The sequence below is a fragment of the Grammomys surdaster genome, unplaced genomic scaffold (assembly GCF_004785775.1).
Source record: "Grammomys surdaster isolate TR1022 unplaced genomic scaffold, NIH_TR_1.0 190, whole genome shotgun sequence".
In the NCBI taxonomy this organism is placed as follows: domain Eukaryota; kingdom Metazoa; phylum Chordata; class Mammalia; order Rodentia; family Muridae; genus Grammomys; species Grammomys surdaster.
The window spans coordinates 2,155,125-2,171,943 of record NW_021604635.1 but is presented as its reverse complement, the minus strand read 5'-3'; the positions used below and the strand labels follow the sequence as shown (position 1 = coordinate 2,171,943).

Below are 16,819 nucleotides of genomic sequence, written 5' to 3'. Positions count from 1 at the left end.
TTCTGCTAGGTAGAGGTTAGAGTGGGAAACTGGGGGAGGGCCACAAGGTGTTATACACCGGTAACCCCTGTGCTGGGGAAGTAGAGGCACAGGAATCAACCAGGAGTTCCAGATCAACCTCCACTACACAGGGCGGGCACTGTTCTTGCAAAGGACCATTCCAGAGTGTTTTAATTTCCTACACCCACATGTACACACCCACATACAAGTGCGCATGTACTCAGTGATTTAAGAAAAATAGGAACGCAACTACTGTTCTTTTAAAAAAAATTAAAATTAAAAAAGAGGGGGAAAAACAGAGAAGAGAAGACTCCTTATTAGTGAGAAAGAGCAGGGATTAGAAGAGGCCTGGCAGTAGTAGTATATGGCAGAGGCAGGCGGATCTCTATGAGTTCGAGGCCAGCCTAGTCTACAGAGACTACAGGAGGAGGAGGAGGGAAGAGGGAGGAGAGCTGGGAGAACCAGTTACAACCCTGAGAGAGAAGGGTCTAAAAGTGGGGCCGGGCAGCCTGGAAGCCCTCCACTCCGAGAAAGGCCACCAACCTCTGCCGCTACCACTCTGACTCCTCGTGTGTGGGGCGTTGAGTCCTCCCTCCCGTGGGGTCTGGTGCTGAGTCCTCAGATGGATGAGGACTCGTGGATGAGAAAACCGCAGACGCGTGGATGGGGAGGGTCTGGCTAGACAGCACAGTAACCAGAAGGGCGAGTTCCAAACCTAATTTTGAGCTACACTTCAACTCTTGAGTTCATGTCACGTAAGGGAACATTTTAAATCCAATAAAAACTCATAGTTGACTAGCAAGGCACAGAGCTGAACCAGAATGAGTCCCCGCACGCTGTGGGTGGCTGTCCTCCATTGCCAGGGCAGCCCACCCATCGGGCCTGTCTCAAGGCTGGAGCAGAGCAAGCTTCACTCAGAGAGATGATTGCTGCCTTCCTCCCTCTTCCTCCAGTTCCCAGGTCTCCTCAGTTACTGTTACTTCTCCTACGTGATCTCTTAAGCCCTCTTAAATCCTTTCTTTAAAGACAGTGGAGGTCAAACGATGCCCAGTAAGCTTCTAAAGGGCTTACCCTGACCATCCATTCACAACTCCTAGCTGCAGCATTTCACCGTGAAACAAAGTAAAAAACCTGAGGTGAGTCAGGAAGCAGCCAATGGGAAGGCAGCGGGTGAGACAGAGTCAGGAAGCAGCCAATGGGAAGATGAAGAAAGGTTGAGCCGATAGCCCTCTAGAGAACTGAACAGAGTTTAGTGTCCTCACTTTGCTACACAGTGACTGGAACGAAAAGGACCTGTTTTTTTCTTCTTCTTCTTTTTTAATTTATCAAGGGAGAACAACTCCATCTTGGCTAGTTATCTGCTGAACAATGACCGAACTCTGCACTGAAGCTTCGCGCTCCCTTCTCCAGTGCGCTGTCCTCAGTCAGTCAGACACCCCAAGAGCCTGGCAAGGCCGCCTGTCCTCCACTGAACTAGGTGAGTCTTGCTGTCTCACCATACAATCAATATTGGGAGACCATTCTTAGTTTATTTTGCATTTTGTTGCTGGGGGCTGAACTGAGGCCCTTAGTTGCTAGGTAAGCACTCTACCAAGAAACTAAACCCTCAACCCTAGGAAACCCATGTTTATAGAGAAAACTGCATTAAGAAGATGTTGGACCTGGGAGTGGTGGTCCACCCCTTTAATCCCAACACTTAGGAGTCAGAGGCAGGTGGACCTCTGTGAGTTCCAGGACAGTCTGGTCTGCATGATGAGTTCCAGGACAGCCAGCACTACACAGAGAAACACTTGTCTCAAAAGAAAAAAAAAGATAATGTATAAAGGTTCAAATATCCACCCCACCTCAGAGCTCTCCTGAGCTCCTCAGAGCTCTCCCTGAGCTCTGGAGGCTGAGCGAGATGGAGCGTTACAGGAACGTGACCCTCAGTCAGGGCCACTGCCACAGGGGACTCATTTTCCCAACTCTAGAAAGCATCTTCCAAAGAAACCTTTGGGCACACTACAGTTAAGGAGTCTGGAAATTTCCATGCTTCCAAAAGGTGTTACGCAAATGAGCCATCACCATACCATGGGTGACAAAGTACTTACCCCATTTGCTGCTTGAAACAACCCTTGGAGCAGGCAAGAACAGGGTTCTGTTACTCGTTTGTGAGAGGAGGAAACTGGGGTGCAGGAGATCATCAAGCCTCCGGGTGTCCTAGAGGCCTAGACTTTGGCCTCCTGTCCCCTGCTCCCCCATTCTGTTTGGCATTTGTCTGTAAACACATTTATTTTATTTCTCGGTTGTGGGATATCTATCCCTCAAATCCCTCAAGTTTTATCTCAACTGCAGATTGAAGAATGGTTCACTTCCCACTGGTGCTGAGAAATGATGAACACAGTCACCAGAGACCACAAATGTGAGGGAAAAGCCAAAGTGGCTCTACTCCTAACCTCAGCTGGACCTGTCTCCCTCTAGTAATAAAAGTACATTCATTCTTTGGACTTTTGCCCAACTGAGACCACATATGTGCCCGAATCCAAGCCTCTGTGGTGACCCAGGAAGTTTCACGTCTCCCATATGGTGAATACGGTCTGGCGGAAACATAAGACACCAACAACACGCGCGTCACTGCTCACGTGAAAACGTTAGAGCCAAGTTTTCCCAAGACTCTCACGGCAGTCCACGGATGTATATGCACAGGAAAGTGTTGCTGCTACACAAGCCTGCTGGGGGCTGCCTACCGCATTTCCCATCATGCCTCTTCCACCCCAGCTGGAAGTACTCGTGCTCGCTCTCCCTACCCCCCAATACTAGCACGTGCCTATTTTTTGTTACTGGGTATCCATTTACTATTTGGATGCCTCTTTATCTCAGGATAAATGGATATATGACTTGGTCCTTCTAATTTTTTTTTTTTTTTTTTTTTTTTAGGTTTTTCGAGACAGGGTTTCTCTGTGTAGCCCTGGCTGTCCTGGAACTCACTCTGTAGACCAGGCTGGCCTTGAACTCAGAAATCCACCTGCCTCTGCCTCCCAAGTGCTGGGATTAAAGGCGTGCGCCACCACTGCCCCTCCATCATCCTAATTTAATAATCATGTACCATCTAATTTAATAATCATGTACCATTAAGACAGGAGAGAACTTAGAGGTTGTATAGGTGACATGGAATGTCGATGTGCCAAAGTCAGGAAAGGGAGTCTGTCTACGAGAGATGCGTTAGTAACCACTGAGAAAGAATGGGCAGGGTGTGCATTGTAGTAGCTGGGAGAGACAGAGGCAGGGGCATCACCAGGAGTTCCAGAGATCATGTCAAAGGCTAAAATTACTAAGCAATGAAATGATAACACTGTGTTTCAATGACATGTTAGAAGTTGGTGGCGTTTCTTCGCCGCCACAATGAATATATTCACACTATGGAGAAGCGACAGGGCTGGCAGACATAAAGGCAAGCCAATGGCTCTTGTCAAACAGCGAGCATGGACCCTTACTTCCCACCCTGGATCATCCTGGCTGCAGAGGAAACATCTTTAGCATATTCTTCCTGGCCATGCTGTGTGCGCTAACCCTCCTTCCCGACTGGTGGCTTTGTCTAGGCATGTCCCGATCCCATTTCTCCTTTCCTCTTGTAAAAGTACGCTGCCATCACAATATAGTATTTTGTGAAACTCTAGGCACAGACAGAGCCTCTGATTGGGTGGGTACACAGCACTTGAGGACTTAGCTATAAAACTCATCCTCCAGCCATGGTGATGGGCCCCACCCTTCCACAGTTCAGAACCCAAGGCATTATATGAACATGAGTGCCAAGTCTCCCCACATCTCCAGACCTGCTGTCCTTGGAGAAGCAGTCTGAGCAGCCACCAGGAAACTGCTTCCCAAGAAAATGCAGAGGAGAAAAGGAAGGGCCTGGGCTCTGAATGCCTGCTCTCTCCTGTCGGATGAGTGAGGGGCCAGTTGCTCTGGTGGATAAAGGATTCCATTCCAGGAAGGGAAGTTCATAAGTGAAGAAGAGCTGTCTCATTCAGTGAACAAATAAATCACTACAATTTGTATGTCATTAAAAACTGGGTGTGAAGAAACTCTCCTTCCCAGCAGATGGACGGAAATTGCTCTGAGAAAGTATTTCTGCTGTTTCTCATGTGGGGTACAGGTGTGTGTGTGTGTGTGTGTGTGTGTGTGTGTTTGCATATGCAGTATTTTGGGGTGAAGTCACATTGCTTATATTTTATTATGCATTTGGTGTAAAACAGCTTCTTGTCTGTTTTCTTTCCCTGACTAAAACATTCTTTTCTGACATGGGTCTTGTCTATAGCTCGGGCTGGCCTTGAACTCATGAGTCTCAGACTTTTGTCTCTCAGATGGTGGGCTTACAGTCTTGGGCTATCAACCCCAACATTTTTGTTTTAACTAAGTAGGAAGGACTGTCTAGTTTTGAGGATTCTGCAAATGACAAGCTGTAAAACAAACTCCCTTTCTACCCTGATGCATAAACACACAAAGGCGGGATAGCTTGCACGGGGCAGGTGGTGTGCACAGCAGGGGCATGCTCTTAAGTGGCCACAGTGGGCTTTACTTTCTCCAGCTGCATAGGATACGGGGTGCAGACCGTGGTCCCCACAGAGTCTCTACCAGATCCTAGTTTCAAAGAAAGGTGTTGAAGACAACAAACCAGCTGTAATGGGAAGGTAGTGGGCGGTGTGAAGCTCTACAGCACACCCTAGAGGAAAATGAATGGAAGGCCTGACCCAGTGGGTCCAGGGCTAATGCCAGAAAAAGGAAATAAAAAGCAGGGATGGGGCAACAATACTCTGAGCTAAACAGCAGCAGAGATCTGATTTCAAGTTAGAGGGAGGAGTAGAGCTTGTTTAGTCTTTGAGACAACAGCCTGTTACTTAACTCAGACTGGTCTTGAACTTGAAATTTTTTGGCTTCAAACTCCTGAGTGCTGACATTATGGTCCTGACAACCACAACTACCTAGTGCCCTCATTTCTTTATCTGACATGTGTTTGCTCCAGATAACACTAATGTTCCTTTATATCAATGGATTTAATTCTTATTATATAAAATGGTATCACATACATAACAGACTGGGAAAAATTTCTCCAACTAGACAAGAATGCCCAATCTGTAACATTGAAAAGAGGCCAGATGCTGAGGTACATGCCTGTAATCCCAGCATGTGGGTAGACGGAGAAAGAAAATTACAATCAAGAGGCAGGCCTGGGCTATACAGAAATACTTTATTCATGTGAAGAGACACTATGACCAAGGCAACTCTTTTTTTTTTTTTTTTTTTTTTTTTTGGTTTTTCGAGACAGGGTTTCTCTGTGTAGCCCTGGCTGTCCTGGAACTCACTCTGTAGACCAGGCTGGCCTCAAACTCAGAAATCCGCCTGCCTCTGCCTCCCAAGTGCTGGGATTAAAGGTGTGCACCACCACTGGTCGGCCCAAGGCAACTCTTAATAACTCCAATAAATCATTTAACTGGGGGTTCACTTACAATTTTAGAGGGAGTCCAAAATCATCATGGAAGGAAACAGACAGACAGGCATGGCACTGGAGAAGTATCTGAGAGCTTTACATTCTGATCTACAGGTAGGAGAGAAAGAGACAGACAGAGAGAGAGAGAGAGAGAGAGAGAGAGAGAGAGAGAGAGAGAGACACCAGGCCTGGTGTGGACTCCAAAGCCACCCTCAGCAACACATCTCCTCCCACAAGCCCACGCTTTCTAATCCTTCCCAAACAGTTCCACCAACTGAGTACCAAGAAGTCAAACATAGGAGCCTCTGGAGACCACTTTCATTCAAACCACCACATGGGTGCATCCTTATCACAACGGCGAAACAGCATCAAGCAAGCTGACGGGTGGTGTGAGGGAGTTCTACTGTCCCAGTTTGTAAAACCTATGATATTATTACAAAGAACTAAATCTACTGTGAATGATATAAGCTGACTGAATGGATACGGAGAAACCAAAAGAGAAGAGGTGACATGAAACAAACTGACTATAAAAGTACAGATTAGAGGGGCTGGAGAGATGGCTGGGTGGTTAAGAGCACTGGCTGCTCTATCAGAGGACCCAGCTTCAATTCCCAGCCCTACAGGGCAGCTCACAACTGTCTCTAACTCTAGTTCCAGGGGATCTGGCATCTTTACAGAGACATACATGCAGGTGAAACACAAGTGCGTATAAAATAAAAATAAATAAATGAATGAATAAATAAATAAATAAATAAATACATAAATAAATACAGATTACAGCCAGGCATACCTTTAATACATGCCTTTAGTCCCAGCACTCTAGAGGTAGACATCTCTTTGACTTTGAGGCCAGCCTGGTCTACATAGTGTATTCGAGAAAATACACACACACACACACACACACATCAATCAAAGACTATAATGTTGAAGGTATGTCCATATATTATATAGCTCAGGATAAAAATATCTTGTTTTGTTTTGTTTTGAGATAAGTTTAAGCTGGCCTTGAATTTATGCTCCCCCTGCCTCAGCCTCCCAAGTGCCAGGATTACAGGTGTGTGCCACCACAACCCTAGCTCAGATAACTTTTACACTTTTCCTTATATTTCCTACATTTTAACAGAAATGACCATTGCCATGAAAGGAAATAACTACTTTCAAAAATTAAAAAACCCACAAATGATCCAAACTTCAGTCAACATAACTTTATAAGAAGCCCTCTCGCCAAAGCATGGTCTTGACTTGTCTTTGACCAAAAGAGATTTTTTTTTACACTCTTTTCAAAAATGGAGGACCAAAATCTAAAATTAATAATCATCATGAATATCTTAAGAATCTTGAAGTCAGGGTGTAAATCTAATTTTTAACATGCTCTCCCGATGTCTCAGAGTACGCCAAAGGTTCAATCTATCCTCGTTAATTGACAAGCATATTTCAAATCCCATGAGTTATTACATCAAAGATGCTATTATTTGATCTATAAATGCTAATAAGGGTAAAAATCTCATCTACAAAGGAATATGAGAGCCAGGGAAGTTTTGGTGGAAATAATTTAACTGTGAAATTTAATCTGTCACAAGAGCAGTAATAAAGCTCTAAGCGGAGGAAAATTTTTCTTCCTGTTCTGGCCAGATGAATTATGCCTGGTGGTTTTATTACCTGCCTCCTCGTGGTCCCAGAGCTGCATGGCAGCCACAGAGCCTGTTAAAAACTCCACCCAACGTCATGAACTCCCAAGTCATTGCAGACAGGGGATGTGGCCTTAGGTCCTGCTTATAAACAATCTCATGGTCTGGCTGGAAAATCCTCAGCATCGAGCACAACTGATGAGCAGACAGCATCACACACACACACACGCACCCGCACACGCACACGCACATGCACACATTTCATCCCTCCGTGCCTGTATCTGTTACTTTCTTTCCCTTTGCTGGGGATGGAAACTATGCACTCTACTGTGTCCTTCTCCCAGCCTTGAGCAGGCCTGAGAGACCTTGTTTACCACAATAGACCAAACAATAGGACTCCAGAGGTATTGCCTGCCTTGGCATTGCCTGTCTTGGTGCCTCCTTGGCTGTCTGTAGCCTGGTAGACAAGCTGAGAAGAATAGACTGTCTGCTGAGCATGCTTTGAGACATCTCTGGCCTGTGATTAAGGATGGATTCCCCACACCCACAACAGGATGGATTCCCCCTACCCCCAGCAGGCTGAAGCAAAGAGGAGCTCTTGGGGGTGGGGGTGGGTTTCCCCCTTTAAACTGAAAGCTGAACATTAAATCACTGAGCCTCGATCAGAAACCTTTGCCCTGGCTTCATCTCTTCCCGCCCTCCTGTCTTTTCTTCCATTCCTAGCCTCTCTTTCAGGTGAACACGGTCAACTGTGGCCGCTGGCCAGCAACAGAATGGCGCCCGACTTGGGGCCTGAACACGAGAGACCAGCTGAGAAACGCTGTCTTGGGTAGAGCTCTACGAAAAACGGAACAACAAGAGTATCCTGGACACTTGGTAAGCAACGAACAGCATCGATGCTAGCTATGGCTGTGTTTGCAGGAAGTGTATTTAAGGAGATATGGTCTAGGTGAATAGGTGTTGACCCGGTGCCGATTTTGCCTAGAAGGTGACAGCGAATTATAGGTCAGGAGAATTCTAAACAGACATTGCCCACAGTCTAAGAACTGCTTCAGGCGGGAGGAGCAGGGTTAGAAGGAGTTAGAAAACTAAGAGCACTGAGGTGTACGATCAATAGCCACCTTGCTACATCTCCTAAAAAAAGAGATGAAGAGTTGTATCTTGAATATGAGAGAGAGAAAGGGTTTCAGAAAAGCAGTTGTCCTTTCTCTGAGCTGTGTCAGCAAAAAAGAATGAAAAGGCTATTTCAGAGCTCTCCTAGGAACAGGAGGAAAATCTGGAGATGTCCTGAATTTCTCTTTGGCTCCTAGAGGTCTGTCTTTGTTGTCTGTCTTTGGAGTGCCAATGTCCACGTGTGTCAATTGTTTGTTTTTTTGTTTCATTGTTGTCTAAATGTTTGTTCCATGTTTCATGTTTAAAAGAAAAAAATGGTTAAAACTGCCTGATCCAACCTTTGGTCTAGTTTAACTTTGTTTTAAAGACAATCTTAATGTGCACAGATGAGTTACCTGTAGCTAAGAGTTGAGCTGAGCTGGAAAAGCCTTTCCAGAAATTGATTGTTTGCATAAGCTGCTCTTAAAGAGACCAACAGCTTTTTGGATTCTATAAGAAAGCTAAGAGTTGTTGGTCCTAGAAAAAATCTCTGTGACAAGGTGCCTTTCTCTTAAAATTGCAGCTAGAACAAACAAGAAATTTTGTTTGGTCTAAATATATAAGATGTGTAGCCACTTGATTTTTGTTTCTGATTGGTTTTTAAAGTATTAATATGTTCTGCATGTCTTGGTTATAGATTATTGGCTTATAAGTTATTGGGTGTGATTAGAAATTTGCAACTTTGGTAACAGAAAGTTGGCTTAAGACTGGTAACTCAGGGTTAGAGTCATTCAGAAACCAGATGTATAAGAGATAAGATTTTAAAACAATGTCTCTAATGAGATATTAAAAGTTACACTATCATACATTCATATATAAGAATTGGCAACAAAACTTTGTAACATAAAGGTAATCTACTTGGTGTTGATTTTAGAGAAAATAGATTGTTTACATTGTTTTTGTTTCTCAAAATTGTGGTTATACTCTAATGTTACAAAAGAAACTAATATAGTTAAACTGCCAGTATTCCATTGGCTACAGTTGACAGTTCTAATCTTGAGTTTGGGATTTTTTGATTCGCCCATGTTTATAGAAAAGAGGAGACAGCAGGTAGAGTTAAATAAAAGTATTTAAAACAAGTTGTGATACAGTACAGGCCTGCTAGAAGGATAATCTTTGCACCAGGCCTAGGAAAACAGGTCGAGATTAAGAACATTTACATTTAAATTAAGACAATACAGATTGGGCTCAGCAGAAGCTTGGGTGAGACATTCCTTTTGTATTGGTCTTCAGGAGTAGCCCCTAAAAAAGGTGTTTTCCGGAATTTGTTGATTGCCTTGTTTGTTCCTTGTTGGGAGAGGCAGCAGCCTCAGGCCCAAAATTCACAACAGTTTATGGGCCAGGAGTTATTATTTTAGAAAAATTAAAATTATGCTTGCTTCCATCCTTGGCATTGTAACTGTGCCTGCTGGCAAAGAATTCCTCAACTTGTTTTGGGTCCTTCCTTCCAAATTTGTTGAGAGTGATAGAAGACAAGATAACTTTGGTTCCTCTGATATGTATTGGGTCTGATCTATCAGTAACAAGAGACCTAACCTTAAGTTAATAATTGAAAGAAAAAGGTTTTGAAAGATTAATAGATACTGGGGCTGATGTAACAATTATTAGAAGACAAGATTGCCTTCAGTTTGGCTTTTATCTAATACTCTCACTCTGCTAAAAGGAATTGGTTATTCAATTAATCCAAAACAAAGTTCAAATTAAGATTTAAACTAATGGGGCATTAGAGCCTGACTTGCCTACTTCGGTTGCCATTCCACTAAATACATATAGAATTATTACAGATCTAAAAGATTGTTTTTATACCGTTCCTTTACATCCTGGTAAAAGTGATGAGGTTTAAATTCAGTGAATTTGCTTGTGATTTTTGAGAGTCCATGAAGCACTATCATTAGAAAGGTTGCCTCAAAGAATGATTAATAGTCTTATATTAAAAATTTGTTGTTGCTTTAATACAAAAGTTAAACATTTAAATCTCCCAGTGTATATTATTCATTATATATTTTATTAGCTGATCTCTCTGAAGGAGTTTTTCTGCAAGCTTTTGCTCTAATACAACGAGCTTTAAAATTTTAGAGTGCTTGTCACTCCAGAAAAGATTCAAAGACAATATCTTTTCAATATTTGAAAACTCAGTTACATCTTAAACAGACGGTGACACCAAAAATTTCCAATAAAAATAGATAGTTAGAGCTAGAGGGATAGCTCAGCCGTTAAAGGCTAGGCTCACAACTAAAAATATTAGAGTTCAATTCCCAGCGACCACATGGTGGCTCACAACCATTTGTAGTGAGATCTAGTGCCCTCTTCTGACTTGCAGGTATACATACAAAAAATGGTTTACTTTTAATGATTCTCGAAAGTTGTTAGGAGATATTAATTGGCTAAAACCTCATCTTAAGCTTACCATAGGAGAACTTGAACCTCTGTTTGATATTCTCAAGAGGGATACAAATCCTAATTCCCCTCAACGATTAACTGATGAGGGATAGATAGCTTTGTAGAAAATAGAACAAGCTGTTAGTTATCAAAAGATAAATTATATAGACTATGATAAATTGTTGGCTGTTTACATTATTGCTACTCATGTGCTCATACCAGCCCTTTGACAAAAAAAAAAAACCATTAACGTGGACTCATCCTTCTTCATCTACAAGTAAAGTTTGAACATCCTATTATGAAACTATTACATTGTTAATACAGGATTATAAGATAGAATCCTGAAAATATTTTAGATGAAATGTTAATTCCTTATTCCAAATAGAAATTAAGTTGATTATTAGAGAATAATGATATTTGGCCTATTACATGACAAACTTTTTAGACAAATTTGATAATCATTATCCATAAGACAAGTTGTTATAGTTTTTCCTACACATGCTTTTGTATTTCCTATAAATTTACATACAGCCCATAAAAAAGGTGTTTACTGTATTTACAGATGCCTCATCTATTGAGAAGACAGTATATGTAATTATATCACATGATCATTTTCTTGAATTTTCCCCTGCTTCAACACAAATAATTAAATTATATGCTATAGCCACTATTTGAAATGCTGAAAAATGAAGCTTTCAATTTGTATGCTCATAGCCAGTATATGGCTCATGGTTTGTAATTGCTTAAAATTGTTCTTTTTTAGATATTGCTAATTCTCAAATTTTACAGTTATTTATACAAATACAGCTTAATTTAACTTTATAAGACATTTAAGAGCTCATATTAGATTGCCTGGAACCCAGGGCAATGCCAGAGCAGATTTGTATACCAGTCAAATTATAGACTTACAGAGACAATTGGCCATACAATCTTATTCTTTATATCATCAAAATAATAATAACTTGAGACAATAACTTGGCATTTCTAAAAAGTGTGAAAGTTAAATTACAAAAACTTGTTCTCAGTGTCCTCATTTTTCATAATGGTGTTAAGCCTTGAGGACTTATACGTGATCAATTATGGCAAATGGATGTTACTCATTTTTTATTTTAGAAAAATTAAAATATGTACATGTGACTTGATACCCTTTTAGGCTTTTTAGTTGCAACTGCTTTAACAAAAAAAGAAACTAAAAATTATAATTAGTTATTGCCTACATTATTTTTCTATGCTTGGTGTTCCATATCTGATTATAGACAATGGAACTGGCTATTACAGTCAAACATTTGAGATGTTTTGTTGACAATTTAATATTATCCTTATTACTAAGATTTCTTATCCTCAAGGACAAGGAATTGTGAAAGAGAGATTATAGAACTTTAAAATAATATCTTGATAACTCTCTTGAATGTGGGAAGAGGAGCTACTGATGCTCCTTCCCTGGTTTTACAAAGAACTCTGAAAAATTGGCTTTTAAAAACTAAAAAGGGGGAATTATACCTCCCAAGGTCACCAAAAGCACACCTTGCTTTTCTCTTATTTTAAATTTTCTGCAAACTGATACTAAAGGTCGGTCTGCAGTGGATCGCCACTGGCATCCAATTACTTCCAGCTCATTTGCCAGGGTCATGTGGAGAGACCCCTTAACTAATACTTGGTGTGGTCCCAACCATGTTTTAATTTGGGGCTGTGGCTCAGTATGTATTTATTCAGAAAAAGAGAACAGAGCCCGATGGCTCCCTGAAAGATTGTTCCATCAAGTGGACACAGATCTCGAGCCTAATAATTGTGATTCTGATGATGATGGCTCAAAATCCTTATCTGCCAGCTGATTTAACCTGGCATGTAGTCTCCATCAATACTTAAAGCCACCCACTATACGTGATGGCCAGACTTTGTGTCTAAATCCCTGTCAACCAGCAGTTGGATTAGACACTGGAACATTTCCACTTCCAACCTTATTTCCTACATTGCTTGGATAAATCATGTTGCTTTTAACCTTTTAAACTTTGTGTCTCAAGCACATAGGTTGCCTTCACACAGGATCGCTCTCAGCAAGCTTAGCTTTCACCATGGCAGTTATCCATCACTATGAAGAATTGCATCTAGTGCATGCCCACAGGTCCTTTGGTCTGAATGTGATTTTGGTCTTGTGGGAAAGAGTGTGCCAATGAAGGCCGGTTAGTCAGAGACAGGTAAGAGTGTCTTGAGCTCCTATAAACCTAAGACAGAGGCTTACATCAATATTCTATGTATATTCCTCAAAGACGGGTAATATAGCAGCAATATAGATGCCAACCTAAGCCAGGCACGGTCGCCCGGCCACTCTGTACCCTTGATGGGATGAAATATTGTACCCCATCCAGCTGCTGGCACTGCACATATCTTATAAAACTAAAAAGGGGGAACTGTGCCCTTCCCCCAGTCTTGAGCAGGCCTGAGAGACCTTGTTTACCACAATAGACCAAACAATAGGACTCCAGAGGTATTGCCTGCCTTGGCATTGCCTGTCTTGGTGCCTCCTTGGCTGTCTGTAGCCTGGTAGACAAGCTGAGAAGAATAGACTGTCTGCTGAGCATGCTTTGAGACATCTCTGGCCTGTGATTAAGGATGGATTCCCCACACCCACAACAGGATGGATTCCCCTTACCCCCAGCAGGCTGAAGCAAGAAGGAGCTCTGGGGGTGGGGATGGGTTTTCCCCTTTAAATTGAAAGCTGAACATTAAAGCATTGAGCCTTGATCAGAAACCTTTGCCCTGGCTTCATCTCTTCCCGCCCTCCTGTCCTTTCTTCCATTCCCAGCCTCTCTTTCAGGTGAACCCGGTCCACTGTGGCCACTGGCCGGCAACACTCTACCATGGCCCTACCTACTCAGCCTTCTCTTTACTGTGTGTCTTAAAACTGAGCCTTGATTAGTTTCAATTCTCCTGCCTCAGCTTCCTGAGTGGATGGGATTGACAGGCCTGTGCCATGGGGCTCTGCTCAGGCCTCCCTCCCTCCCTCTGTCTCTTTTTCTCTCCTCCTTCCCTCTCTTCCTTCCTTGGTCTCGAGAAGCCTGACTGGCCTCCAGCTTATTATGTAGCAGGGGATGACCTTGAACTCTTGACCCCCCTGCTCCTCTCAAGTTCTGGGATTCCAGATGCACACTTGCCAAGCCCAGCCTTCGGCCCTGCTTCCTCTGCAGAACTATGCAAGCAATATGGAAGGTTCTGCAAAAGCCTTGGAATAGCCTCAACAGGGCACACATTGGCTGGCCAGGGACCACATATTTCTCTTGATCTCCGAGACCCTGGACTGCCTCCTGCCACGGAGCCTTCTGTCTGCTGCTACTTTAAATGGCATCAGAAAGCTAATATAACCCCTCTAACCTTCTCAAGCATGGTACCAACCTGCACTAGCAAGTGCCCTGAATTAGGCAGGCATGCACCGTGCTTCTCTGTGTCCTCGGTCATTTCCTTTATTAACTGCACCAGTATTTCCACTGTGCCTTTGTTGATCATCTCAGTAAGAAATCCTGGGCTTCCGGAAATGAATTTCAGAGCCCCCATGCAGTAGAGAAAGGCTTCGGTGTTACTCTGCAGGTCTTCGGCTCTCAGCACCTCCAGTAACGATTCTGCCAGAAAAGACGGATTTCTGTAAATGCCTAAGTACAACAGCACATTCAGCGTTGGCACACAGTTTGTAAAATATGTTCATTCAAAGATCCATGCAAATGCTCCGGAAGCTACTCAAGTTGGGAAGTCTCAGCCACAACAAATCTCCGTAACACTGAAGTGACCAAAAGGAGGGGTTGCTCCTGTGCAAGTAAGGACGACAGCCTCTCCTTGGCTCTGAGTAGCATCACCAGCCTTGAATATTTAGTTACAAAAATGTCAAGTTATTGTCCAATACTGGTGATAAAGGCAATCACCAGTAAAGACTTTCATCTTCACCAAATCTTCAAGACGGCATTTGTTGCTTTCCTCTGGATCATGGATCACATGGGAACTTTTCAAACAATCACCATGACTGAAAAGGATTTGAATATAGCATCCACCCCTTTCCAAGACAGTTTAAGAACACCTCCCTCCCTAAGCATGGTGGGGAACATCGACACTCTGAGCCTTAAGGAGTCCAAGATGGAAGGACCACAGCTGAGTCTGAGCCCAGGCTGTCTATGCTCAGAGTGAGACCCTGTCTGAAAACTCCAACAAACATCAACAAACAAATAACAACAACAAGCAAACAACAACAAACAACAGCAAACAGCATGCTCACAGGTATCACACCCTAAGTTCAACCCCCAGGACTGCTGGAAACAAGCAAACAAATCAATAAATAAACAAATAAACCCAACAACAAAATCCCACTGGCTGAGCCACATGCCATAGAACTAATAGGTTTTTGGAGCCTTCCAGATGATTTGAGCAAAGTTATGTGAAGACACCACACTCAAGTGTAAGAATGTCAAAGGGGCCCTTAAATTCTTTGTTTTTCATCTGTAATTCTCAGTTAAGTGATATGGTGCTAGGCATTCTTTCAAGCCTGGTTTTGTCCCTGTTTGCTGAGATCATTGTCCCCTGTTAACAAAAATTGACCACGGTGCTTTCCATTGTGGCCTCTTCTACAGCAACAGCACAGGTCCTGAGAGCTTCCCACCAGGTGATTCTGTCCACTTCTGAATTATTGAGGGACATTTTCAGAATTGGGCTTTGTTAACTAGGCTGCTCTATAATAGCCACAACCATTTCTTCATTTTGGAGGGGCTTATTCCTGTTATGCCAAGAGAGTAGAATTTTTTGATTACGTCAAATTAATTACAGGTGTGTTTATTCTAACAGTGACTCCAGGTCTAGGAAATGAATTTTTACACAGTGATGGCATTAGGTCACACCACACCACTACAGGCATCAAAAGAGCAAAACCAAAACCTAGCTGGTCACAGTAGACTCTAAAGGCTGCTTTCGAGTGAATGTGTGGCCATCCCAACTCTGTGTTTTTCTAGAAACTGAACCATCTCCCTCCGCTTCGCTCACTCTCCTTTTCCTCTAAGGACGTGGCATCTCTATTGGGGTGAAGGTGGGCACCCCAGCGGCACTGATGGGGACTCACCCAGGATGTTGTCCTTCTGCATTAGAATGTCATTCTTCTCGCTCCTGCTGATTTTAAACACCAGTTTGCAGACGTTAAGAAGATTCTTTCCACTCACTTTAAGCTGCAGGGAAAGAACACACTTGCATTTCTAGGCAGCAGGAAATAAAGGCCTGGCACCTCTGAAACCTCCGCACTCAGGGTGCAGGAAGAAGGCTTTAAACATGAGAAATGTTCTAAGGAAACAACCTAGAAAGGGACACATTTTGTGTCAGCTACCATATCTAACTCAGTTGTACTAAAAGAACAACGCTGGCAACCTTTCAGGTAAGAACATGTTAACAAAAAGCGTTTGTCTCTCACTTGGAAACGTTTTTGCACTGATGTGTCAAACTCTTAGGTACTTTTAAAAGAATATTCCATTAAATAGCAATTGATTTAGAATATCCTGGTAAACAATGAAAGATACCAAAGTTCAGATTAAACTCATCTAGAAAAGAATCCACTGAGGAGTGAGAGCAGAGGAAGCATACCCTCCGCCACGCCCCTCCGCCACGCCCCTCCGCCACGCCCCTCCGCCACTTGTATAAAATAGAGCTTTCTAAAGCCAGTACTTCAGATTGTGCCCCACTTATTCTTGGGGCTACTTATGGAATACCTTGCGATAATCATTGTTCGAGGCTGAAATCACTTTCTAAACCATACAACAATATCTAAGTCAATTAAGCAGAAGGCAATAAGGAAGAACAATTTCTTTTATAAAAATAGAGTGGCCGGCTGAACTGCACATTAACTGCACATGTATCTAAAGTAGTAAAATATGGTCAATAATGGGGAAACACCTAATAAACTTCTGAACAGCAAAACTCTTCAAATGAAGTAAGTACCCCCAAAAGAAAATGACTTGTTTTTTGTTTGTTTTGTTTTGCTGAGACAGAGCTTTACTATGTAGATCAGCAGGGCCTTAAATTTACAAAGATTCACCTGCCCCTGCTCCTTGAGTGCTGGGATTAAAGCCAGTACTCTTTGTTTTTTAAAATTGTGTGTGTGTGTGTGTGTGTGTGTGCGCGCGCGCGCGCGCGCGAGAGAGAGAGAGAGAGAGAGAGAGAGAGAGAGAGAGAG

The 16,819-nt window shown here is 42.8% G+C and overlaps 1 protein-coding gene across 1 annotated transcript in view; it reads right to left on the bottom strand.

Annotated features, from left to right (window-relative positions):
- Armc2 (armadillo repeat containing 2) overlaps positions 1 to 16,819 on the bottom strand; it is a 111,699-nt gene that overhangs the window by 46,941 nt on the left and 47,939 nt on the right. Inside the window, exons 8-9 of the mRNA XM_028769076.1 lie at positions 15,719 to 15,821; positions 14,017 to 14,240 (exon numbers count right to left, since the gene is read on the bottom strand). Of these exons, the coding sequence (XP_028624909.1) occupies positions 14,017 to 14,240; positions 15,719 to 15,821 (327 nt within the window). The remainder of the gene's footprint in view (positions 1 to 14,016; positions 14,241 to 15,718; positions 15,822 to 16,819) is intronic.